The sequence below is a fragment of the Astyanax mexicanus genome, chromosome 14, assembly GCF_023375975.1.
Source record: "Astyanax mexicanus isolate ESR-SI-001 chromosome 14, AstMex3_surface, whole genome shotgun sequence".
Classification (NCBI taxonomy): Eukaryota; Metazoa; Chordata; class Actinopteri; order Characiformes; family Acestrorhamphidae; genus Astyanax; species Astyanax mexicanus.
In genome coordinates, this window is record NC_064421.1 from 3,059,253 (window position 1) to 3,086,513 (window position 27,261).

Genomic DNA, 27,261 nt, shown 5'->3' on the forward strand with positions numbered 1-27,261 from the left:
TCAGTTTTATGAGGTAGAGTCACCTGGAATTCAGGCTTTCAGTTAACAGCTGTACAAAAAAATCTGATTCGTACGGTACATGCCAGATGACAAGTGGGTGCGAAGATGTTGCTATGGTGTTGCTAAGGTGTTGAAAGGTGGTTGCTGAGCAATGCATTTGCATAAATCAGATTATAATGTGTTTGCCAGTTGCTTAGCAATTTGCAACCATAATAATAATAATAATAATAATAATAATAATAATTATTATTATTATTATATATTCTTTACTGCCTTTACTGTAAAAAATCTTAAGAAATAGTTGCCTGTATCTAAAATATTAACTTAGTGACTGAACTCAAATAAACTCAAAGTTTATCTAACTCACTTGTCACCCCTTAGCACCAGCTAGCATTATTATTATTATTATTATTATTATTATTATTATTATTATTATTATTATTATTATTATTATTATTATTATTATTATTATTGTAGCTAGCATTTGTATTCTTTTGTACACTTTTATTTTTTATATTATTATTGTTAGCATTTGTCTGATTCTTTTTATAGTGATTATTATTTATACTATCATTATTATTATAGTTAGCATTATTATAGCTAGCATTTTTATTATTATAGCTATCATTTGTCTAATTATTTTATGATAATTATTATAGTTGGCATTATTATTATTACTAGCATTTTATTAGACTTCCATTTGATAACAGAAGAAACTAACAACTATCAGTAATGCACCTAGCAAGCTAGTTAGCTATACTAGCTAATGCTGAGCTGTGTGGGCTAACGTAAATTATAAGAAAAAAATCTTCGTAGTGTGTAGGTATGAAGATGCATATAGTTTAAAGCCTTTCTCTAGCTTTTTAGTGGTAGGATTTACTGGTCTCCTTGGTGTTGAGGTTCATTTTTAGAAGCTCTTGTAAACACCAGCTGAAAATACGCACTGATGAGAACACGGAAGTAGTTGTGCAAAGAGCGCATTAATGCTAGGTAACTAACAAATGCCATGTTAGCTAATTAACGCTAGGTTAGCTAATTAATGCTAGCTAACTAACAAATACCATGTTAGCTAATTAACGCTAGGTTAGGTAATTAATGCTAGCTAACTAACAAATACCATGTTAGCTAATTAACGCTAGGTTAGCTAATTAATGCTAGCTAACTAACAAATACCATGTTAGCTAATTAACGCTAGGTTAGCTAATTAATGCTAGCTAACTAACAAATGCCATGTTAGCTAATTAACGCTAGGTTAGCTAATTAATGCTAGCTAACTAACAAATGCCATGTTAGCTAATTAACGCTAGGTTAGCTAATTAATGCTAGCTAACTAACAAATACCATGTTAGCTAATTAACGCTAGGTTAGGTAATTAATGCTAGCTAACTAACAAATGCCATGTTAGCTAATTAACGCTAGGTTAGCTAATTAATGCTAGCTAACTAACAAATGCCATGTTAGCTAATTAACGCTAGGTTAGCTAATTAATGCTAGCTTAGCTAATTAATGCTAGCTAACTAACAAATGCCATGTTAGCTAATTAACGCTAGGTTAGGTAATTAATGCTAGCTAACTAACAAATGCCATGTTAGCTAATTAACGCTAGGTTAGCTAATTAATGCTAGCTAACTAACAAATGCCATGTTAGCTAATTAACCCTAGGTTAGCTAATTAATGCTAGGTAACTAACAAATGCCATGTTAGCTAATTAACCCTAGGTTAGCTAATTAATGCTAGGTAACTAACAAATTGCATGTTAGCTAATTAACGCTAATTAACGCTAGGTAATTAATGCTAGCTAACAAACGCTACGTTAGCTATTTAATACTAGCTAGACAATTTTTGTAAAAGTTTATGTTTTTTGTAAAAAAGGTTAAAAATACTTTTTGGGAGTTTTTTTTTATTTCTTGTTTTGAGTCCCTGCAGGTGTCCCTCTGCTGCTGCCGTACCTCCATCAGAAAAGTGAGAGCTCTGAGATGGATGTGTGTTTAGCTGCTGCAGTTTCTTCTTTAAATATATCTATATTAATCAATATCGAGTTAAAAACGTTAAAAGATTCCTCTACAACCTTATAAAATATCTGGTGCTTTATTCATTGTGTAGTTTTGATAAGAAATGGTAACTTTATTGAGTTATTGTCGAGAGCCACATTGTATAACTCACACTTTATATAGTAAAATGTGAACTTAACTAATCTCTTCTAATTTAATTTAATTTTTTTTACAACCTTAGAGTGTTTTGCCTGCAGCCGTTCATTCAGATTTCGTTCGTTCAAGATTTGAAGATTTATGTGTCCTAAAATCTTAGGTTTTAGGTATGTTGCTCCCTAGATTTTCCCTCCACAAATGCGCTGTGAATGTATTTAAATATGTTCTGAATTTATTATGTTAATCCCGTTGTGAATTAAGAAAAAAAGTGCTTTAATCAGTACATTTTGAAATTAATTTTATGAAAAACAAGTTATACGATCACGTGCATGTTGTGTGAAAAATATTTTAGAAACTACACTGTGAGAAGACTCTTTAAGCTCTGAGATGGACGTGTGTAATGCCTGCAGCCATTCCTTGCAAAATTTGAAGGTTTACAGTACCTTTTGCAAAAGTATTCGGCCCCCTTTAACTTTTCAACCTTTTGCCACATTTCAGGCTTTAAACATAAAGATATAAAATTGTATTTTTTGGAAGAATCAACAAGTGGGACACAGTTGTGAAGTGCAATGAAATTTATTGAATATTTTAAACTTTTTTTTTTAGAAATAAAAAACTAAAAAGTGTCAGTCTCTCGATGTGCAAAACTGATAGAGACAAACCCCAACCCCAAGCAAAAGGTGGCGCTACAGAGTATTAATGCAAGGGGGACGAATAATAATATAGCACGCCCAACTTTTTAGTTTTTTATTTCTAAAAAAATAGTTTGAAATATTGAAAAAATTTCATTCTACTTCACGATTGTGACCCACTTGTTGTTAATTCTTTACAAAAAAATGACAAATTTCATACAATTTTATATCTTTATGTTTGAAGCCTGCAATGTGGCAAAAGGTTGAAAAGGTTGAAAAAAAGGCACTGTATGTGTCCTAAATCTGTTTCAGAATAAACCGAGTGGAAAGCAGCCCTGATTTCTGACTCATTAAATGGCTAAATAGTAGTCGATACACTATTGACACTTTTAGGAAGAGTGGAAAAGGTTTATTATATTATATTATGCGTAAAGAAGAGTAAATGATGGCCAAAACAATGAAGATAAAAACCACCAGAATATAAACGACCATAAAACACAGGTACGCTTTGGACACAGGTGGTGATTGGGGACGTGTCCCCCTCTGAGGGGCGTCCCTCTCCATCTGGATCGTGACCTCGCTCTTCTTCTTATTTGTGAGTTTTCCCTCTCTGTTGGAAGATTCTGAGATATTCAGGGTCTGCAGCATTGTGGTAACAATAGCGGCGGTGGTGGCGGCGGAGGTAGCGGCGGAGGTGGCAGCGGTGGTGGTCTGGACGGCATCGCACCTTTTGAACTTCCTCTTCCTGGTAGGAGGAGATTCTGAGGCAGTGGAGGCTTTGAGGTCCTCAACTAGAACAGGGGTTTCAGAAACCGTGGTGCCGGGAGGTCCTGGAGTCGCCACTGGCTCTCGATGGACGTCCAAAGTCTGTAACTCTATGGTAACGTTGTCGTCACCATCGTTCCACAGCTTCTCCAGAACATCTTTCCACGTAGATTTCTCCTTTTCTTTCTTCTCCATAGACAAACTGGTCAGGCTGCCGATGCTACGCTCTTGGAACCAGGAGGATCCTGAAGGCAGATCGGTGGTAGCGGTACCGCTATCGACTGGGTCAGGCACTCCCGGGAGCCTCCATTCTGAGGGCGTCTGGCTCTGAGGGGTGCTCTGGTTCTGACCCAGGTCAGATTCGGTTACACTGAGATCAGTGATGCCAGCCTGATCTTTCAAATCTACAATTGGGTCCATTCCTATAGATCTGAGAAGGTTTGAGAAGGTTCAAGAAGTGCTAAACAATTAGCAAAGTGAACAAATGCTAAGACTCTTCAAAAGAACAGCCTTACCCAACAGGCACTGCAGCTCAAATGAGCACCTGGCTGGATGATGTCATTGTAATGATGTCATGCAGTGTGACATCACTGTGGTAATGTCCTAAGGGTTCCCTGCTCAGAACTCTGCTCTTGGCACTGTGCCAGAGGTTCCGGCTGCAGTGTGACATCACTGTGTCGATGTCATAAGGGTTCTAGCCCCGCCCACTCACTGCTCAGAACTCTGCTCTTGGCACTGTGCCAGAGGTTCCGGCTGCAGTGTGACATCACTGTGTTCCGTTTGGCTGAGCAGTTCCACAACACACACACTGTACATATTCAATATATATATATATAACCTATATATAACTCTAGCCTAATGAACTCATTTACTTACGGCTTATACAGTATATTAATAGGTATTCTTGTAGTGTAGAAAAGGACACAATAAACGCTAAATTAAATAAATAAAGAGAAATATTATTAAGGATATTTAAGGACATTAAATAAACGATAAATAAATTACCTCTTTTAGAATCGCTGATTTGGCCGATATTTCAATATTACAACAGGCCGACACTGGTCGAGCTACTTCAAAAATACATTAATTTAAATGAAGTTCAATTCATTTTTATTAGTTTTAGTAGCTCTGTTGTTTTATTTAACCTGTTAATTTAATAAAGATGGTTAAATACGTGAACAGTCTATGCTGGAACAAGATAGATAAGCTATAAAAAAATATGTATTATGTTGATGTATTAAACACAGAGTGATCTATTATGGCTTACAGCCAATAAAAACCCAAAGATCAGTGTCACAGAAAGTTAGAATATTAGAATATTTTGGTATCAGTGTGGGCAGTGTGCCAAGTCCTGCTGGAAAATGAAATCCACATCTCCATAAAAGTTGTCAGCAGAGGAAAGCAAGACTTTTTGCTGTACAACTTTCACTTTCCAGCAGGACTTGGCACACTGCCAAAAGTACCTCTTAGTAGATCTTATAAAATAATCAAATTTTTTGAGACACTGATTTTTTAGTTTTTATTGTCTGTAAGCCAAAATCATCAACAATAAAATAAATAAAGGCTTAAAATAGATCACTCTGTGTTTAATACATCTATATAATATATGAGTTTCACATTTTCACTATCATTTGAATTACTGAAATAAAGTAACTTCTCAATGATATTCTAATTTTTTTGAGGTGCAATTGTAATAGCATTATCCCGGACAATGTATAACGATAACATTGTATGTGAGCATGTTATCTGGGATGTTATGTTATAACATAACTAACATAATACATGTTATCTGGGATGTTATGTTATAACATAACTAACATAATACATGTAAACTAATATAAATGCTGTGTTTTTTGCCTACCTGTGAATAAGCACCACCCCCACCTCCCCCCGGAGTCTTCGGGCCACAGACTGGGCTGTGTCTCTGTCCAGCTGCATGGTTTCAGACTGAGCGAAGAGGAACAGCACAGGAACATTCAGATGACTGAACACCACGTTCACTTCCTCCGGGTCCACAGACGCCTCCACCTATCACACAGCAGCACAGTGAAGCTTAACGTCACTGTGTTCATTAAAACATCTTTAGGTCTCTCCATTTGCTCCATTTTCCTTCTTTTTAGGATTTTCTTACATTATAAATGTATTATTAAAACATTAAATATATACATTATATATATTGTATATGTATGTATATATATATATATATATATATATATATAGACACCCTGCCCTACTCTACCTTCTGCTTGAGGATGCCCCACAGGTGCTCAAATTTGGATTAAATTAGAATATCATTGAAAAGTGACTTTATTTCAGGATTTCGGTATAAAATGTGAAACTTATATATTATATAGATGTATTAACACACAGAGTAATATTTTTTAAGCTTTTATTTCTTTTATCGTTGATGATTATGGCTTACAGCCAATGAAAACCCAAAAATCAGTGTCTCAGAAAATTATAATATTACATAAGACCAATTGGTACTTGGCAGTGTGCCAAGTCCTGCTGGAAAATGAAATCTGCATCTCCATAAAAGTTGTCACTGATTGTGGAAACTTCACACTAGACCTCCACTCTTCCTCCAGACTCTGCTCCCTTGATTTACAATTGAAATGTAAAATGTATTGATGATCAGTGATGGTTTGGAGAGACATGTCTGTCATCTGCTGGTGTTGATCCACTGTGTTTTATTATCAAGTCTAAAGTCAGTGCAGTTTTGTTTTCCCTCAAAATCTTACAGCACTTCATATCTTACAGCTTCCCTCTGCTACTGACAACTTTTATGGAGATGCGAATTTCATTTTCCAGCAGGAATTGGCACACTGCCCACACTGCCAAAAGTACCAATTGGTCTTATATAATATTATAATTTTCTAAAACAGATTTTTGGTTTTTCGTTGGCTGTAAGCCATGATAGTAATCGAGGGCTGGCTGTACTCACCAGCAGTGGAGCCTCCATCAGCTGGAGGAAGGTGTGTATGTTGATGGTGGTCAGTGGTTTCCTCATCAGTGTGTGTGGGCAGGGCTCGGAGCGGTGGGTCACGCCGCTGCAGTGGAGGAACCAGAGACGAGCCGGAACCGAGGCCGGATCAGCGACTCTGTAATCAGAACAAGCAGTGCTAAACTAAGATTAGCAGCAGAAGTTGGAACAGATCTGAGATTTTCCTACGTTTTTAACCTAAATCTGCTGGAATGCGGATTAGCGATCATTAGTGAAATTTCCATGATCATTGTATTCCTCATTAATGCAGTCAGTGAGTTTATGACCTTCAGCACTCTCCAGGAAATCTGCACAGGGACTTAAACCCTGTACCATATAAATTAACCCTTTATACTGTAGACTTAAAATTTAAGATTTTCCACACTATAAGGCAAACCAGATTATAAGGTGCATTGTGCGACACTAGTAAGGAACAGGGACGTCGCCATGTTTTAGTCTAAATCAGCAGGTCTCTAAGGGTGACTAAGTAAAGCTACACTAAGCTTAGTAAACAAATTCTTAAACAAATTCTTAAAAAAAACATTTTATTTTAAAGTTAAATGAGCACTGAAAGTTAATCTACACAAATTTCTCTCCTGAAAACTGTGTATTTGAGTAAAGCCTTTCTGTTTGTTTACAGTAAGCTTAGATTTCCAGATTTCCAATAAGGCTAGCCACAGTTAGCATCTAATGCTATCCGACAGCGCTTTACTAAGGAACCCTGAGTGGTCCTGTAAGCCAGGGCGATAATAGCGAGCGGTTCTTCCCATGTAGCTTGTTTTAACACAGTGAACACGCAGACTACAGTCTGATATACTCACCTCTAAACAGTGAAATAGCTAGCACTTAGAGTTAACAGTTAGCGGCTAATGCTAATGCTGCTACAGCAGTGCTAGCCGGGGTTAGCAGCAGGCTACAGGCCGATATACTCACCTCTGAACGTCGAAAGAGCTAGCACTTAGCGGCCAATGCTAATACTGCTCCAGTCTTGGTGCTGGAGAGCTAAACTAAAACTACTGTATAACTCTGTACTTCAGTGTTATACAAGGTGCACCGGATTATAAGGCAGACTGACCATTTTTAGGAAAAGAAAAAAGGAAGATTTTTTTCAATATACTCATTTTCTTCAGTGTTAAATTGTTTTCATACCATTTCCAGTTATTGACTGGACTTGAAGAGCTTAAAGCTTTCAATAAATATATATATATATTTAAACACTGAACACTCACCCCATGTGTTTAAGTAGCGGAGCTCCTGTAGTCTGGACAAACTGGTACTTTGTTCCGTACACAAACGCCGCCTCCATTAAAGCCCGGTGCTCTGCTCACACACAATAACATCAGCAATAATTTATAATAAAATATTCATCATTATATCATTTTTAACTGAGTACTATGTGTTAGATCTTTATGTGAAGCAGTGAATTATTGATATAGATTACACCACCCACAGTGATTATAAACACACAGAATAAGTGATATAATGTAGTGGTGTGAAAAAGTGTTTGCCCCTTTCATGATGTTTTCATGATTTTTTTTTTTTGCATGTTTTTAATGTTTCAAATCATCACACATTAACACATTAAACTATTAGTCAAAGACAACACCAGTAAACACAAAATGTAGTTTTTAAATGAAGGTTTTTATTTTACTGTTCCATATTTTCTCCATTAGTGAATAATAGGTCTTCTTTTGAGTCTGAAAGCTTTTTAAATGACTTTATAACTTTTTTTCAGACTGATAGATGATCAATGACTTTCTTTCTCATCTGTTTCTGAATTTCTGTAGCTTTTGAGTATTTTTTTGGTCTACTTTGCTTTGTTAAGCAGATCCCTATTGTCCTATTAATTGATTTCCTGATTGAGAGCAGGTGTGGCAGTAATCAGGCCTTAGAGAAATTGAATTCAGGTGTGATAAAACAAAGTTAATTTATGTTTTAACTGGGAGGCAAACACTTTTTTCACACATGGTTTTGTTGACATAGGTTTGGATTTTGTTTTTCCATCAATGATTCCTGTTGTGTAAATGCACCATTATAACCTGTTTAAATCACACAGACGCAGGATTATATGATATTTATTAAGCGTACCTGGAAGGCCGAGCACCTGTATGTGACCCATCACCACGTCCCTCGTCCCCCTCGCCGCTCTCTCCACAGCGAGCAGCTCAGCGGGAGTGTGAACGTACCGCACCTCGTTAAAGAGCACAGAGCTGAGAACACACCAAACACTCATATTATACACTATTATTCACTACTATACACTACTATACACTATTATACACTACTATACACTACTTTACACACAAATCCATGTTTATTTATCATTTACTGGAACACTTACAGACTGATTTTAGTGATCTATAGTGCATTGTCATCAGTTTTAGGGCGTGTCGGTGAGTCTTTGGTATCGTGAGGGCACAAAAAATACACCTTGCTCGACTCTAAACACGCAAGGCATGTACTGATTCTCTAAATTAATCATTGGTGTGGTTAATTTTGGGCGTAACGTGAAATAAAACCAATCAGTGTACCAGTACTTATTCCCTTTCCCGCTCTGACTTTGGCGCGTTTGTATCTTAACAGCGTAGTGCTTTTGTGCGTCTCAGCAGAGGATACTGACCTGTGCACCAGCATCTCATTTAAGGGAACAGCAATGTTATTTTATTCTTTATTCTGTTTATTGTTAAAATAAAAGTCTCACCCTCACTCTTCCTTTCCTGGGGTGGTCCTGATGAGTGCCAGTTTCATCATCATAATATTTTTTAATGGTCTTTGCAGTGGCTGCACTTGAGGATACTTTCAAAGTTCTTGAAATTTCTCTTTTTAGATTGACTGACCTTCATTTTTCATTTCTTAAAGTATTTTTTTTCTTTACTTAGTTGAGTAGTTTTTGCTTCTCATAACCTGGATTATTAGAACATTACTCAAATATTCACTATTCACTGTATACCTGTAACTCTACCTCTTCACTACTTTACTTTAACTGATGCTCTCAAACACTTTATTAAGAGACAAGAAATTCAAGTAATTAACTCTTGATGGGTTCAGCACAGCTGTTAACTGAAAGCCTGAATTCCAGGAGATTCTACCTCATAAAACTGACTGAGAAAATACAGCAGAGATGTTCAAAACTGATAATTTAAGCAAGAAAATGTAAAATATAAAACATATTCTGGTTTGTTTAACACTTTTTTCATAGTTTGGATGAGTTTAGTATTCATCTACGATGCAGGATATTTTAAAATAATATAAAACACTGAATTTAAGGTGTATAGAAACTGGTACTGTATTTATATACTTCAAAGACAAGCCTAGAAAATTTGCATTATGCATATATGTATAACAAATTGTTATGTAATATTATGTAAATGACGCAGTGAGTGAAATAAGTGATCTAACTCACAAAAGCACGTGAGAAACGATGGCGTTGACGTCAAACACAGTGTCCACATCAAAACTCCTCAGCACCTCCGCCCCTCTGGGAAAAAACACAGTAAAAGAAAGTAAAGGGAAAAAGCTAATCCAGTTTAATCAGTTTATACAGATTATTACAGAATCAGATTACAGCCTGCATTATTTAGGGCAGGTATGTAGTGCATCAATTCCCACCTGAATAAATGAGCTTTCTTCATCACTTCCTCTCTGCTGCAGTACGGCTCCTCCTCCTCTACCGAACAGTTCAGCTACCGGAGCAGATCAGTCAGTTATCACACACTACTATTACACAATACTCATCATCACCATTATCATCATCATTATCACCACATAATTTTACATTAGGGATGGGCAATATGGCCATTAAAAACCTCTGGAATATAATCAAGAGGAAGATGGATGATCACAAACCATCAAACCACCAAACTGAACTGCTTGAATTTTTGCACCAGGAGTAAAGCAGCATAAAGTTATCCAAAAGCAGTGTGTAAGACTGGTGGAGGAGAACATGATGCTAAGATGCATGAAAAAAACTGTGATTAAAAACCAGGGTTATTCCACCAAATATTGATTTCTAAACTCTTAAAACTTTATGAATATGAACTTGTTTTCTTTGCATAATTTGAGGTCTTTTTCATTATTTTAGGTATTTCTCATTTTCTGCAAATAAATGCTCTAAATGACAATATTTTTACTTGAAATTTGGGAGAAATGTTGTCTGTAGTTTATAGAATAAAACAACAATGTTCATTTTACTCAAACATAAACCTATAAATATCAAAATCAGAGAAACTGATTCATTTTTTCCAGAGCTGTGCTGGACAGATATAATCTGTCTCTAGTAGATATATAATGGGAAATAAGAACAGTGTGAATTTTTCTTTTGATAAAAACAGTAAAAAAAAAAGTAGTACCCTGATGTGATAATTATGGGTGGGTGATATTGGGCGCTATATTTCAGGGTTTCATATCGTTTACGATTTTCAAAAATGTTCATCATCATCATCATCATCATCATCATCATCATCATCATCATCATCACCATTGTCATCATCATCACCATTGTCATCATCATTATCACCACACAACTTTTACACAATCGGTCATTAACAGTCTTGTGTGTTTACTATGCATAGCTTAGCCAAAGCGCTGCCATCTTTAAGGTATAGTTACTGTGAGTAGTACAGTAAAAGTAGTATAAACAAGCTTCCTTTTACAATCTATGAAAAATTTTAAGCAATATATCTGAAGAAACAGAAATAAAGTGAGGAAATAGCTTCTCCAAAACACGCCCATGAATATTTAAGAGAATGTGCCTTTTGGGCATTTCCAGCCATGCAAAATGTACTTTTCCCGTCATTACGATAGCAAAGACAGACAGATCGCTACTCTAACATGGAGTGAGAGTTATTGCTAACGTAATCTTCTGTAGAACTATGGCATGTTTTAAAACTGCTGGTCTAATGCAATTAAGGTGGAAGAATATTTATTAAATATAATATGATTTCTTACCTTACCAACCATTATACCATAGTCCTCTAAAGCATGCGCAGACATCTCCAACTGCTCAAGAAACGCCTCAATACCCGGATTAACTGCAGACCAACAATTCTGTATTTATGATATATGGAGGCTTAAAAAAATATAATAGTAAAATAGTAATATTTTGAGGCTATGAGACAACATACATTATTGTTTTGGCATCTTGAGACCACAAACTAATTTAATTTTAATGTTATAGGCTACAAGTAAATATATTGCAGCCCAAAAGTAATATATTGAGTGAATGGAATAATATACAGAAGGTACAAAATAATATATTTTGGCTACAAGAAAATATATAGAGGCAAAAATACAACATATCAAGGTCACAAATATATTGAGGGCATTAATTATTAACAAAACAACAAAAGAAAAATAATATAAAAGATAAATAAATAAAAATATTAAGGCCTTGAAATAACACCACACCAACAAAATAATATTTTGAGGCTACAAGAAAACATATTTAGGCCTAAGAATTATATATTGAGGCCTTAAAATAATATATTACGGCTAAAAAAGAATATACTGAGGCCACAAATATATATTGTGGACTGAAAATAATATATCAAAGCAATAAAATAAGATTCTGAAATAAGAAAATATACTGAGACCCAAAAAAATATCATGAGGGCACAAAATAATTTTCTGAGGCTACAAGAAAATATATTGAGACTAGGAAAGAAGGCCACAAAAATATAGAGGCCTAAAAATAATATATCAAAGCAACAAAATAATATTTTGAGGCTACAAGACAAAATCGCAAAAAATATATTAAGGCCACAAAATAGCATTTTTAGGCTGCCAGAAAATACATTGAGGGAATTAATTAATATATTGAGGAGAAAATATGTTATATTGTTGTATGCAATCTTTTCCGTGGCAGAAAAATAATATTTAGGGGCTACAAAAATGTTTTGTGAGGCCTGGAAATAATATATTGAGGCTAGAAAAGAATGAACTGAGGCCACATAATAATATATATGGGCCTGAAAATAATATATAAAAGCATAAAAATACTATATTGAGAGGTGAAAAATATGTTAATACATTGAGGTTAAAAGGAAGTATATTAAGGCCTTAAAATAATACATTGAGGTCTCAAAATAATATATTGAGTCTAAACAATAAACGATATAAACAATATACTGTGGACTAAATAAAACTAAACAAACAAGATAAAATTTTGAGGAGAGAAAATAATATTTTAAGCCAAAATAAAATATACTGAAGACCCAAAATAATATATTTTTATTTAAAAGTGCAATAAATAATATATCCCATTGTAGGAGCTAAAAATGAAAATGTTTCATGTATTTTTGAGGCACAATACTGCACAGAATGTAGATTATTTTGGTTTTTTTAATGTGTTTAAATGTGTATAAATTGATATTTAAACGTTATTTAAAATGATAATCCGCATCTTACCGTGTTTTCCGAAGTAGACGAAGCAAGTTCTGCTGGACTGCAGGATCTGTCTGAAGCTCTGAGCTGAGAGATCCAGCAGTTTTGATGGGTTTGTAGATTTACTGTGATGTTTTGATATAAAACCCAGCAGAAACAGGAGCAGAACTACAGTATAAACACTGTACCTGCACATTCTGATTTATTATAGGCCTTTATTTATGGATTAGGATTTTACTGTATTTAATGTTAAAAAAGGCTTATTTTGAGCATTTGAGATGTTAAGACAGCAGCATGCATCCAGATCATATCAATAATACTAATATCATTAACAATATAAATAATAATCCACTTTCCCTGATCCTGCTGTTCACACTGCTCCAGTTCTGAACTGGTTCATATCTCAGAATAATATATTTATATGTATTTTATCCTGCAGTTTAGTGAGAGACAGGCTGCCACCCACCATAAACCTCTTGTTTGTGTAGCGAGTGGAAGAGATTCCTGAAACAGCCAGAAAGCATGCGCCGAAAACCCACCAATCACAGGCCGAGGATTCTCCAACGAGGACCCCGACAACCAATCAGAAGCAGGGCAGCCAATGAAAACGGAGGCGGGGACCACGCACAGCCAATCGTGTGCGAGAAGGCGGGGAGCACAGATTTTGAAGCTGAGAGGGCGCGTTCTAAACCTCACACATGCTCCGTACGTAGGGCACTTAGAAGGGAGCGCTCGGGATAGATCCCAAAGGAAATTTAGGTTGGCAAAATAATTACATGAGTCTATATTCTTCAAACAAAATGACATTAAAGACATTTAATTTTGTATACTGTAAAGTTACAATAGTTAACAAAAATATAGTTGTCAAATACAGTTTTTGCAAGATGTATTAAACCCATATTGATCTATTTTAAGTGTTTATTTATTTTATTGTTAATGATTGATTATGGCTCACAGCAAATGAAAACCCAACAATTAGTGTCTCAGAAAATTGTAATATTATATGAGACCAATTGGTACTTTTGGCAGTGTGGGGGAAGTGTGCCAAGTCCTGCTGGAAAATGAAATCCACATCTTCATAAAAGTTGTCAACAGAGGGAGGCACCATCACTAACCGTCAGTAAATTTTACATTTCACTAAAAAAAATAAAGTATCCAGAGCTGCTTGAGGTCTAGTGTGAAGTTTCCACAATCAGTGATGGTTTGGAGAGACATGTCATCTGCTGGTGTTGATCCACTGTGTTTTATTATCAAGTCTAAAGTCAGTGCAGTTTTGTTTTCCCACAAAATCTTACAGCACTTCATATCTTACAGCTTCCCTCTGCTACTGACAGCTTTAATGAAGATGGAGATTTCATTTTCCAGCAGGACCAATTGGTCTTATTATATAATATTCAAATTTTCTGAGACACTGCTTGTTGGGTTTTCATTGGCTGTAAGCCATAATCAATCATCAACAATAAAAAAAACCCACGAAATTAATTAATTAATTAAACACCTCTGGAATATAATCAAGAGGAAGTTAAATTTGCACCCTAGCTAGTAGTGCACTACTCTATACTCAAGCCACGAGCCATCGATTTGAGACGCACCCAACCTCTCCTCCGCTTCCTATTGGCTGGGGGGCGGGACCTGGCTCCAGAGGGGGGCGTGTCCGTGTCTGCAGTCTTTCCCCAGCTGATTGCGCTCTACATATCCAGGCTTTTTTTTCAGGAGTTGTTTTTGTGCTGGAGGAGCTGCTGCGCTGAGACTGGCTGGAGGAACTGGAGGCTCCTGGTTTTTATTTTTTATTTTTTGTTGTTTATCTGTTTTTCTCATCCCGGCTCGAGCCCTGGAGCTGTGTGGACAGTTGGGGCAGTTCTTCTGCACTTGTGTGGTAGATGTTTTCCTTCAGGCTGCAGCCTGGAGAACCTGGAGGAGCTGCTGCTGGAGCTTTTGTTGTTGTTTTTTAGGTTTTTTATTTAAAAGGCTTTATAGTGTTTATGAAGGCTCCTGTGAGAACTTTGAGCTTTTTATTGTTGTTGATAGTATTGGTAGAAATATTATTTTTATTATTATTATAGGCCTGTGTATGAGTGTGTGTGAGGAGAGGGTGTGTGTGTGTATGTTTTAGCTATGCTGTTATTTAATAATCAGGTCAGTGTCAGTAGTGTCTCCACGTCTCCAGCAGCAGCAGCAGCAGCAGCGGGGGCTCCTGCTGAGCCTGGCCGGGCCGCGGCTGCCGTTTCCCCGCAGGTGCAGCTGGCCCTCACCGCTGCCTACACGGCTCTCTACTCGCTGCTCTTCTTTTTCGTCTATTCGCAACTTTGGCTCATCCTGCACTACGGGCACAAGCGGCTGAGCTACAGGAGCGTGTTCCTGTTCCTGTGTCTGCTGTGGTCGGCCCTGAGGACCACCCTCTTCTCCTTCTACTTCAGGAACGTCTCCCAGGCCAGTCAGCTGCAGCCCCTGCCCTTCTGGCTGCTCTACTGCTTCCCTGTCTGCCTGCAGTTCTTCACCCTCTGCCTGCTCAACCTCTACTTTGCACAGGTGAGTGAGTGCGTCCCACTCACCTGAGGATGAGCATTGTCTTGTCATGCACTGCATCTCTTTTCCAAATCACTAAAATCACTTCCTTGGCCACAGGTGTATAATAAAATTAGATTTTTGATAGATTTTTTTTCTACCCAGCTTGGGTACATTGAAATGTGGTTGAAATATGGTTGAAATAATGTGGAAATGGACTTTTGTTGTAGTAAAACATGATGAAAAGTTCTTACCTTTGATGAATAGCACACCTCCGTTCTCCCACAGCGTTCAGAGATCCAGAGATTTTAACAGTTTGTCCGACAAACACCCTTCAGACTGGGCGATACGGAGCATAACCCTGATAAATCACTTTTTACACCGTTATCCAGCTCTGAGAGCCCTGACATTTAAAACGAGGCATTAATAACTTGAAAAGTGCACAAGAAGCTTATTAAAAACCACTAATGACATCCTATAAAGCTAGCTTCAGCTCCGAGCGCCTCCATTACTGAACTGATAATGACATACAGTATATATATATACATAGACATATACATAAAAAGTACTTACCTTTGATGAATAGCACACCTCCATTCTTCCACACTGTTCCAAGATCCAGGAATATTAACCGTTTGTCCAAACACCCTTCAGACTGGGTGATAATTGGGCATAATTTACCCCGATAAATCATTTTTTACACCGTTATCCAGCTCAAAGTAGCTTCACACCTCCTTGTTAGAATCTGGAGAGCCCGGACACTTAAAACGAGGCATTAATAACTTAAAAAGTGCACAAGAAGCTTATTAAAAACCACTGTTTACAATACAGTTGAGACATTATTTGCGCTTACTGGCAGTGCTGTAAAACTCGAGTCTGACTACACTGCTAAAAGTCTTGGTCTTGATTTGGACTCTGATCTATGGGTCTTGACTACAACACTATTTCGAGAACCTAGACTGCACTGTAAACTCAATCAAGGCAGCCTGAGACAAATGCTTGGTCTGAGGGAAGTGTGTAGAGAACTTTGGCACTGTCTTTGCATCTATTGCACAGACTCTAGGTGCAAATTTGACAATGTGGCAAACATTTTTACCTTCATTTCTGTAGAACAAAAGTGACTGGAACCACAGTGACCATGTTTTATACATTCATTGTTATGAATTAATCGTTTTTTCTACATTGTAAATGACTATAGTCATCCAGACTATGAAGGAACACATAATGAATCATGGAGTAACTTAAAAGTGTTAAACAAACCTAAACACTCTTTAAAGAAGCATTTCGATGCTCTTCTCTGATTCTGATGAACTTATCCTGTACAACAGAGGAAACTCTCGCTGTTCCTTTCCTGGGGCGGTCCTGATGAGTGCCAGTTTCATCATTTTAATGTTTTTGATGGTCTTTGTAGTGACTGCACCTGAGGATACTTTACAAAGTTCGGATTGACTAACCTTAGTTTTTTTTTATAAAGTTATTTTTTCTTTACTTACTTGAGTAAGTAATTAGAATTGAATTAGAAATTCAAGTAATTAACTCTTGATGAGTTCAGCACAGCTGTTAACCTCATAAAACTGACTGAGAAAATCCAGCAGAGATGTTCAAAACTCATTATCTAAACAAGAGGAGCTACTTTAAAGAATCTAAAATATAAAACATATTCTGGTTTGTTTAACACATTTGTTGTTTACTAAATAATCCTATATATGTTTTTCTTCATAGTTTGGATGAGTTTAGTATTAATCTACTGTGCACTAGGGGTGTGCCATATCGTATCGTACGTGAAAATATCGCCAAAATTGTTCAATATCGTGAACGATATTATACTCTGAAATATGGCGCCATATCACCCACCACTAATTATCACATCAGAGTACTACTTTTTTGCTAATTTTAGCAAAAGAAAAATTCACACTGTTCTCATTTCCCATTTTATTTCTATTAGAGACTAGATTATATCTGTCCAGTATCATTTATTTTACTTTAATCCTGGATAAATGGAGATATTTGGAGTGCAATATTAGTATCATTACATTCTGGATCATTGACTTCTGTTACAAATCTATATAATTTCTTGTATTTTTTTTTTAATATCTCAGTTAATAGTGTGCCATATCATATCGTATGCCATAAGAAAATTTACTATTTAATTTGTTGCAGTAGTGTTTTCTTGAAATCATTTTTTTAATTCAGTGTTTTATCCTATCGCCAAGAGTATCGTTATCATGAAAATACCATGAAATATCGTGATATTATTTTAGGGCCGTATCGCCCACCCCTACTGTGCACAACATTTTAAAATAATGAACTGGATTTAGGGTGTGTCCAAACTTTAAGCCGGTGAAAATGTTGATATATTGAGATGTATTGAGATGTATTGAGTATTAACAGATGGATGCTCTGAAGGTGAGCATGAGTGAATGTGACCTGTTCTAACTGTGTGACCTGAACTCAGATATGGGTCAGGACTCACAGACTCAGCGTTTCTCGGTCTGGCCGGTCTCTGGTGCTGCTGCTGTTCTAAACTCTCTGAACTTTGACTTGCTGAAGTGGATCTATATCCAATATTAATATTGCAGAAGGTTGCAATATGCAAATGAGCTTAGTAGATCATGTTATTAATTGGATGGGATGCTCTAAGTGCTGAAATCTCAGAACTCTGATATTATTAGATGACTTGAGATGGCAAGAGCTATAATACTTAAAAGCTATAATAAAATATAATAATATAATCTGTCTTTCTATCTATACAGTAAATTGACTTGGCATCAGTAGGGCTGCAACGATTAGTCAATATAATCGACAATGTCAATTATTTAAATTTGTCGACTACAAATTTCATTGTCGACTAATCGTTTATTTTAATTTAAACAACATCTAGACATTTAAAACCCTTTTAAATCTCATGTTCAGCTGTTTCTATCATTTTTAGAGATGGAGGACATGGCAGGAATAATCGCTGTCTAATCGGCTAATCGAAAAAATATTCATGATTTGCAGCTCAAGGCATCAATCATTTTGCAGATCTCAATGTCTTTTTTTTTTCTAGCATGAGGAGCCCATTAAGTTGAACAAGCTGGTGTGTCCAAACTTTTGACTGGTACTGTATTTTGAATATATATATTAAAATAATTTATATAAATAATTATATATATTTATGATAGAATGTATGCCTATTTTTTAACACACCCCTGTTTGGCTATATAATGCAAAGCATATTGCACTGTATGTCTCAGTATATATTGCACTTTATACCTCAGTATATGTTGCACTATATACCTCAGTATATATTGCACTATATATCAGTATATATTGCACACTAGACCTTCTGTATATTGCCCTTTATAGCTCTGTATATATTGCACTAAATATCAGTATGTATTGCACAATATGTCTTCATTAGAAATTGCACAAAAAATCTCATTATATATTGCCCTATATAATATATATGCACTATATATTTCAATATTTATTGCACAATATAATCTTATTATATATTGCACTATCTATCAGTATATATTGCAATATATGTATCAGTATGTAATGCACTATATGTGTCAGTATATATTGCACTATATAGCTCAGTATATATTGGAATATATATATATCTCAGTATAAATGGTGCTATATAATCTTAGTATATATTGCCTTATATAGCTTAGTATATTTATTGCACAATATGTCTCATTATATCTTATACAATTTCTCATTACATATTGCACTATATAGCTCAGTACATATTGCACAATATAGCTCAGTACATTTTGCACTATATAGCTCAGTATAGATTTTACTATATATATCTTAATATATATTGCACAATATATCTCAGTATATATTGCCCTGTATAGCTCAGTATACATTGCACTATACATGTCAGTATATGTTGCACTAAATATCTTAGTACACATCTCTGTATATATTGCACTACATAACTCAGTGTATATCTTAGGAAATATCTCATAGGTATATATCTCAGTATATATCTCAGTATATATTTCAGTATATAGCGCTGTTATTTGGACCGGCTCCGTGTTGTGCTGGTACTGCTGTGCTCTGGTCTGTGCTGTGGGGAAAGCGCTGATGCTGACGCTGCTCTGGTTGGCATTTAAAGCAGAAGCCAATCAGAAGCACCTGCAGGAGCATTACATCACCCCCTCACTCCGGCTCTGTTCCCAGCACAGCACAGCACAGCAATAATGTAAAAAAAACAAGTTCATATTCATAAAGTTTGAAGAGTTCAGAAATCAATATTTGGTGGAATAAACCTGGTTTTTAATCACAATTTTTTTATGCATCATGTTCTCCTCCTCCACCAGTCTTACACACTGCTTTTGGATAACTTTATGCTGCTTTACTCCTGGTGCAAAAATTCAAGCAGTTCAGTTTGGTGGTTTGATGGTTTGTGATCATCCATCTTCCTCTTGATTATTAGAGGTTTTCAATTTGGATACTATTTGGAATTGTTAAATATTAGTCATTGCATTCTTTAGACTTTGATTGATTGATTTATTGATTTATTGATCAGGTTGATAGGATAATCTTGGTTAAACAGAGTTAGAGAGGTTAGACGTTTTAGAGTTTGCATGTTGATTTTTAAAGGCTTTTTTGCACAGGAAGAGTCCGTGGAGTAAATCCCACTGATTGTGTAAAGGAGACCTGAATAAAGGCCAAAACCAGTCATGTACAGCAGAGGAAACTCTTGCTCTTCCTTTACTGGGGCAGTCCTGATGAGTGCCAGTTTTATCATTATTATGTGTTTGATGGTCTTTGCGACTGACCTTGAGGATGCTTTTAAACTTCTTAAAATAAGTTTAAAAGTATCTTTAAGTGCAGTATATAAATATTTCTGATTGTAACTGATTAAAAAAGCTTAAAATAATTGGTCAATATAACATTATATTGTCTACCTGTAATTAACTCTATATAACGTTAGAATACTAAACCCAAATAAACAATAATGAAGTCAGTGGTCAGTGAGAGTGTCTACCTGTAATTAACTCTATATAACAGTGTATATTAGTGTATAGTTCAGGCTGGTTGGAGGTGAAGTGGTGGTGGAACATGTGCTTCTCACTGATGTGTGGAATATTACAGTCGTATGTTTGCGCTGCTGCTTCATGAAGGATTTTCCTCATGTGACTGAGATCATGTGTTTTAGGTTGAGCTGTAGATCTGTCTTAGTGTATAAACTTTTGTAAAAGTGAGTCTACCTGCTGTGTTTTATGCTTCAATAAAGAGATACCAAATTTACTCTCATTAAAACTATACATTATACCGTAATATATAATAGTAATAATAATAATGACTAAAATCACTGTTTAGCTATGTTGGTATTTTTAGTTTTAGAGAAGAAGCTCATATTTAGATTTTAAGAGTTCAGAAATCACTATTTAGTGGAATAATCCTGGTTTTTAATCACAGTTTTCATGCATCTTGGCATCATGTTCTCCTCCACCAGTCTTACACACTGCTTTTGGATAACTTTATGCCATACCTGTCAAGTCTCCCGTTTTGGCCGGGAAACTACTGTATTTTACTCCTCTTTCCCGCCGTCCTCCCGTTTGAGTATTTTCCTGTAAATTTCCCGTATTATATTAAAATAAAAAATATAGAGACAGGGCATTGACCGCTCTGTGTCTCTTAACCAATCGTGGAGCCGGTTCAAAGAGAAAGTCCCGCCTTTTAGGAGAAACAGCCAATCAGCTTGCAAAGGAGAGTCAATGTGGTGAAGCCCACCGTCGCTGTGAGTTCAGGCAGCTAGTCGGAGCAGCTGACGGTAAAATCTGGATATACAGCGATTTTTCTAACAGAAAGGTAACGGTAGGCTAATCATGTAAACTGTGATGATATTTTTCTGATAGCTGCTTAAAAATACTCGTCTCCGAAATAAAAACACACAGATTAAACCTTTTAAAATAAAAAAAAATACAACTTGTGACTCAGCTTAACTAGAAATGTGGAGAGGACCGAAATGAACTGAACTGATCAGGAGTGATCAAAAGAAAGAAGTATTAATTAAAAAGTATTAATTGTGTAGACCCATTAGGACTAATTTTTACTGATGGAACATATCTGGTCCATGTCCTTTTAGTAAAAGCTCATGATACTATTTTTAGGTCACCAACAGTCATTTTGCAGAATTTGTGCACCCTTTGTTAAATTTTAAATCTATTAAATAAATAAAAATATATAATAGAAAAGAGTGCATTTATGCCAAAAAGACATCTTAACTTTTTTTAAATATCTAGAAAAAGGTTTTTAATTTGGCTGTATTAAAAGAAAGACATATGTAGGAATGTCCACAACATTTCAGATTCTGATAATCTAATTGTAGTGTGTAAAAGGTTCACATGTGGTTATTTTAGATTTTTTGTAAACCTGTCTTAAAATGTAAGGGATACTGAACCTTCGTTGGGCTGGTGGGACGACTTTAAGCGGACAGAGAAAAATATCCCTTATTTTTAAATCTAAAACTTGACAGGTATGCTTTATGCTGCTTTACTCCTGGTGCAAAGATTCAAGCAGTTCAGTTTGGTGGTTTGATGGTTTGTGATCATCCATCTTCCTCTTTATTATATTCCAGAGGTTTTTCATTTGGTAAAATGAAAGAAACTTCTCATTTTTAGGTGGTTTCTTATTTTTGTCTAGAGCTGTATGTTAGAATAGCATCTTGAAGGAAGGAGTTCCTGGAGGTGCTGAACAATAGTTGCTGCAATAGTTGCAGCTCATCCCAATTAAATCACCTCAAATCACCATCTCAGTTCATCAGGATTAGATCAGGCAATTAATGTTTACTACATAATTCTATACAGAATTTGTATATTTATCATTTTTTTATGTCTATTTTATGTTATGTCTATGAAAATACATTTTGTTTGTGTGTGTGTGTGTGTGTGTGTGTGTGTGTGTGTGTGTGTGTGTGTGTGTGTGTGTGTGTGTGTGGTAAATGTGTAACTAGGCCGGTGTTGTGTTTGGCAGGGCTCTGGAGGTATTAGAGAAATGCTGGTGTTGTAATAAAGGGCAGAAGTAGGTAATGAGGTCGAGCTGCTGGAGCTCTTTAACCCGCTCACCTCTAAACAAACAATAGCACAATGTTTAGTAGGTCAGAGGTCAAATCTGACAAGTCTATAACACACTGCCTGCTGATTATTAAACATTTGGACTTATATGGGTCATATTTATTGTATTTATTGTATAAAAGAATGTTACACAGCATATATAGAGTTGTAGAGTTGTGGAGGTTCCTAATTGAGGCCTGTGATAATGCATACCATGCAGCTCCAATATTCTCTATGTTCTAGTCCATCAGTCTAAAGCACTGTTACTAGAATCAGGAAATCGCTGGTTCGAATCCTGGTCATGCAGCTTGTCATCATCTGCTGGAGCCCTGAGAGAGCACAGTCGTCCTTGCTCTCTCTGGCATGGGTACAGTAGATGGAGCTCTTTCATTCCCCTCATCAGTCCTAGGGTGATGTGGATCAGCAGAAGGCTGCATCTGTGAGCTGATGTATCAGAACCAAGTCGCTGCGCTTTCCTCCGAGCGTTAGCGCTGTGATGCTACTCGGCAAGAGTAGGCAAAAATGGCAAAAATGGGAGAGCATAATTCTGGACCGAACATAATTTTGTCACCTTGTCATGAACACACTAGACAGTGTTCAGCCTCACTGACTAGATAACACCTCATGACTTAAATAGGTGTGGACATTCCCAGGCTGTATCAAGAGGTACCACTTCATGATAAGTATATATACTGCTGTCCCATGACTTTTGGCATATCTGGGTCATACTTAACACTTTATGATCTTACTTTTTTTTCTTTTTGTTCTTTTCGTCAAATCTCTTACACTAATTATGTCTTTAGAGGTGTGTGTGTAGTGTGTGTACCGTTATCCAGCTCAAAGTAGTTTAAAACACCTCCTTACTAGAATCCGGAGAGCCCTGACATTTAAAACGAGGCATTAATAACTTAAAAAACACTGTTTACATCCCATAATGCTAGCTGCAGCTTCAGCTCTGAGTGCCGCCATCACTGTACTGATAATGACATAGACCTATATATACATAGACGCCTTGTTTTAAATATCAGTGCTCTCCGGATTCTAGCAAGGAGGTGTGGAGCTACTTTGAGCTGGATAACGGTGGAAAAAGCTTTAGATTTATCAGGGTAAATTATGCTCCGTATCTCCCAGTCTGAAGAGTGTTTGTTGGACAAACTGTTAAAATTTCTGGATCTCAGAACGCTGTGGGAGAACGGAGGTGTGATATTCATCAAAGGTAAGAACTTTTTTATCATGTTTTACTACAACAAAAGTCCATTTTACACAAGAGTTCTCCTTTAAGTTTTAATGATTTGTATGGTCTATTTATGGAGACTTTGTCTGAGTGAGGGATCTGTAACTACTATACATGGCAAGTGGTGTTCTGTCTCTGGGAAGCGAGAGTGTAACATGCTGTTTAACTGCGATTGATTTCTGATCGTCCTCAGTCTGTGTGTGTTTACTGATTGATCAGACCTTTACCTCTGAATAAACATCACCTTGATTATCCCTGTGGACACACACACATACACACACACGTACAAACACACCTGGTTAATCAGGCCGTTTCCTAGTACTCCTGTTCAAACAGCTGTAAAGCAGCAGCAGCAGCAGGTCGGTACGGTACACACTCCGGCTGGAACCGGCCGAGTGTTAAATCCGCTGGAGTCTCGTGATCCCGGCGCTCAGGAGGAAGCCCTGCTCTGAAACCCTCGCTGTTTTTCTCCTGATAACCACCAAACCAAACAGGAAATAATGAGCTGCACCCTGTAAACACTTTACCACAGGCCACAATCAAAGCAATATGCACCAAATTTTACAATCATATACACTTCAGCTTTGAAAAAAATGAGACCACTCAAAAATGATGAGTTTCTTTCATTTTACCAAATTAAAAACCTCTGGAATAAAATCAAGAGGAAGATGGATGATTACAAGCCATCAAACCACCAAACTGAACTGCTTGAATTTTTGCACCAGGAGTAAAGCAGCATAAAGTTATCCAAAAGCAGTGTGTAAGACTGGTGGAGGAAAACATGATGCCAAGATGCATGAAAAAACTGTGATTAAAAACTAATCAGGATTATTCCACCAAATATTGATTTCTAAACTCTTAAAACTTTATGAATATGAACTTGTTTTCTTTGCATTATTTGAGGTCTGAAAGCTCTGCATCTTTTTTTGTTGTTATTTCAGCCATTTCTCATTTTCTATAAATAAATGCTCTAAATTACAATACATTTATTTGGAATTTGGGAGAAATGTTGTCTGTAGTTTATAGAATAAAACAACAATGTTCATTTTACTCAAACATAAACCTATAAATAGCAAAATCAGAGAAACTGATTCAGAAACTGATGTGCTCTCTTAAATGTGTCCAAATCTGTATGTTTTTTTTTAAGTTGGAATACATAGTATCTCTGTATGTTTCAATGATTAGGGGTAAGCAAATTATTCTCCTCTAAACTTTCTGTCCATTTCAAGTTTTCAACAATTCATACGGCCATTTGGTTCTGCTGGTTGAGAACCTCAGTCAATACACTTTTGAGGGTGGGATCTGTACCTATACTGCTTGTAGCACGTCAGCAGGTGAGGGAGCTATAGGACTTAGAAGAAGTTAACCATGAACTAGCTTGTTCGTTTGTTAGCTTGTTGCCATTTAGCTCAAGCTAACAATAACATGTCGTAAACGCTCAGCAGCGTATACATGGGGCGTGGCCAGCTACAGATTATTATTTGGATAAAAGTGACAGAGCCCTTAAACGGCTCATTCTGAAAGGGACTGAAAGTGGTATAAGAAAGAATAGAGCTGGTAAAATCTCTCTTTATCCTTATGTGAGAGTGATTTTGTGTAAAGAACTTTATAAATATGTTTTGTTAAAGCATAGATTCTATTCTAACTCGTGTTAAAAAAGTGATATAATATGATGTATTAATTTAAAGGATATAAACAGGCCTTTGTTACTCAGGTTTCTGCAGGAAAAGGGAAGAGAGGCTGTGGGTTTGATTTTTTCTGTCGGAGAATCTCGTGACCGTAAACCACGGCCGGATTCATGCTCAGAGATGTGACTCAGGCTGACGTGAAGATGACATTTCACAGTATAAATAAATTTTGAGGAATAGGGAATGTGGGCGGAGTCAGTGCGAGATTCGGTCGTCCCGCCGTCGCTCTGCTCTCTGTTCCCTCTCACTTTTCTCTCTGTGGTTCTTTTGTAATGGACCAAAACCAGTAAACAGCTGGAGGGCAGTGTGTACTACACACACACACACACACACACACACACACACAGACACACACACTAGCAAAAACACACACTGCAACAAACAAAATCTTAGCAAGTAAAATTTTCTAATTTTAAGGCAATAAATCTAATTTTCCTCTCTTTTTTTGTCTTACTAAGCATTGTGTAAGTGTAAGATTATTTGACCTATTTTAGGAATAATGATCTTTATCTGTTTTACCTTGAATTTTCACTTTAAGTAATTTGACTCAAAATAAGAACATAAAATCACCAGTCAAGTGAGACAAATTCTGATTTTGTCCAAATATAAGGTAATTAAAAATAAGAAATCTTACTAAGACAAATTTTCTTACCCCATTGGTAGATATGTTTGCTTAATATTAACATATACAGCTCTAGAAAAAATAAGAGATGCACATAAAATTGATGATTTGCTTTGATTTTACCAAATTGAAAACCTCTGGATATTATCAAGAGGAAGATGGATGATCACAAGCCATCAAACCACCAAACTGAACTGCTTGAATTTTTGCACCAGGAGTAAAGCAGCATAAAGTTATCCAAAAGCAGTGTGTAAGACTGGTGGAGGAGAACATGATGCCAAGATGCATGAAAAAAACTGTGATTAAAAACCATCAGGATTATTCCACCAAATATTGATTTCTGAACTCTTAAAACTTTATGAATATGAACTTGTTTTTTTTTTGCATTATTTAACGTCTGAGAGAGAAAGCTTTAATCCATCCAAGTACAAACCATAAAGGTACTTTTTAAGCGATTATAAAGTGCATCAGTCAGTTATACATCGTGCAGCTTGATTTAGGGCGTTTCAGGGTGTCTTTGCTGTCATAACAATGGGAAAAGTACACCATGCGCAGCTCAAAACGTGCAAAAGGCATATATTAATTCTCTTTAATAAACATGAGTGTGGTTAATTTTGGGCATCATGTGAAATAAACCAATCAATGTGTCAATTCCCATTAACTTTTAAGAGGCAGGTGAGCTCTGACTTTGGCGCGTTCGTATCTAACAGTGCGGTGCTTTTGCGCGTCTCAGCAGAGGATACTGGCCTGTGCGTTCACACTATGAATATACACCAGCAGCTCATTTAATGGAATAGCAATGTTGTTATTTTATTCTTTATTCTGTTTTTTGTTAAGTTAAATGCTTTTGACTGTTGTCAGGGTTTAAATCAGTCAGCGGCTCACCTGTATTTCACGCAGCTAAGATACAGAAGGAACTTACCTGAACACACCTCACTTCCAGCAAACCACCACGCCCATCAGTGTAGATTTATTCATAAACTCTGACGCTGTTTTAAAAGTGCAGGGACAAGGCATAAAAATAGACTGTTTACAGGGTGTAAGATAGCAATGAGCATTGCACCGCACCTCATACTGTCTGTAATGAAATAAACATCAAATTAATTCTAAAATCTCTTCTTATTAATGCTTTCAGGGCCAGTTTCACACTGGGCTGACCTGCTTATACAAAGTCATGGGAACAGATATCCCAGCATGCTTTAGGATCCAGACCCCAATCCTCTATTATTCCCTTTCTCTCAGC

At 36.3% G+C, this 27,261-nt stretch overlaps 2 protein-coding genes across 5 annotated transcripts in view; one reads left to right on the forward strand and one right to left on the reverse strand.

Annotated features, from left to right (window-relative positions):
* Positions 1–13,427, reverse strand: part of txndc16 (thioredoxin domain containing 16) — a 34,361-nt gene extending 20,934 nt beyond the window's left edge. For 2 of the 4 annotated variants that reach the window (XM_049463747.1, XM_049463746.1), the window contains exons 1-8: positions 12,933–13,427; positions 11,475–11,557; positions 10,137–10,210; positions 9,931–10,005; positions 8,616–8,737; positions 7,757–7,847; positions 6,489–6,645; positions 5,406–5,572 (exon numbers count right to left, since the gene is read on the reverse strand). In XM_049463747.1, coding sequence (XP_049319704.1) covers positions 5,406–5,572; positions 6,489–6,645; positions 7,757–7,847; positions 8,616–8,737; positions 9,931–10,005; positions 10,137–10,210; positions 11,475–11,557; positions 12,933–13,104 — 941 coding nt within the window. In that variant the 5' untranslated portion in view covers positions 13,105–13,427. The remainder of the gene's footprint in view (positions 1–5,405; positions 5,573–6,488; positions 6,646–7,756; positions 7,848–8,615; positions 8,738–9,930; positions 10,006–10,136; positions 10,211–11,474; positions 11,558–12,932) is intronic. The other 2 variants (XM_022673313.2, XM_022673311.2) reach the window with 1 other exon arrangement.
* A 1,207-nt stretch (positions 13,428–14,634) lies between these two features.
* The window catches only part of gpr137c (G protein-coupled receptor 137c), a 35,120-nt gene continuing 22,493 nt past the window's right edge, over positions 14,635–27,261 (forward strand). Inside the window, exon 1 of the mRNA XM_022673314.2 lies at positions 14,635–15,437. Coding sequence (XP_022529035.2) covers positions 15,024–15,437 — 414 coding nt within the window. The 5' untranslated portion in view covers positions 14,635–15,023. The remainder of the gene's footprint in view (positions 15,438–27,261) is intronic.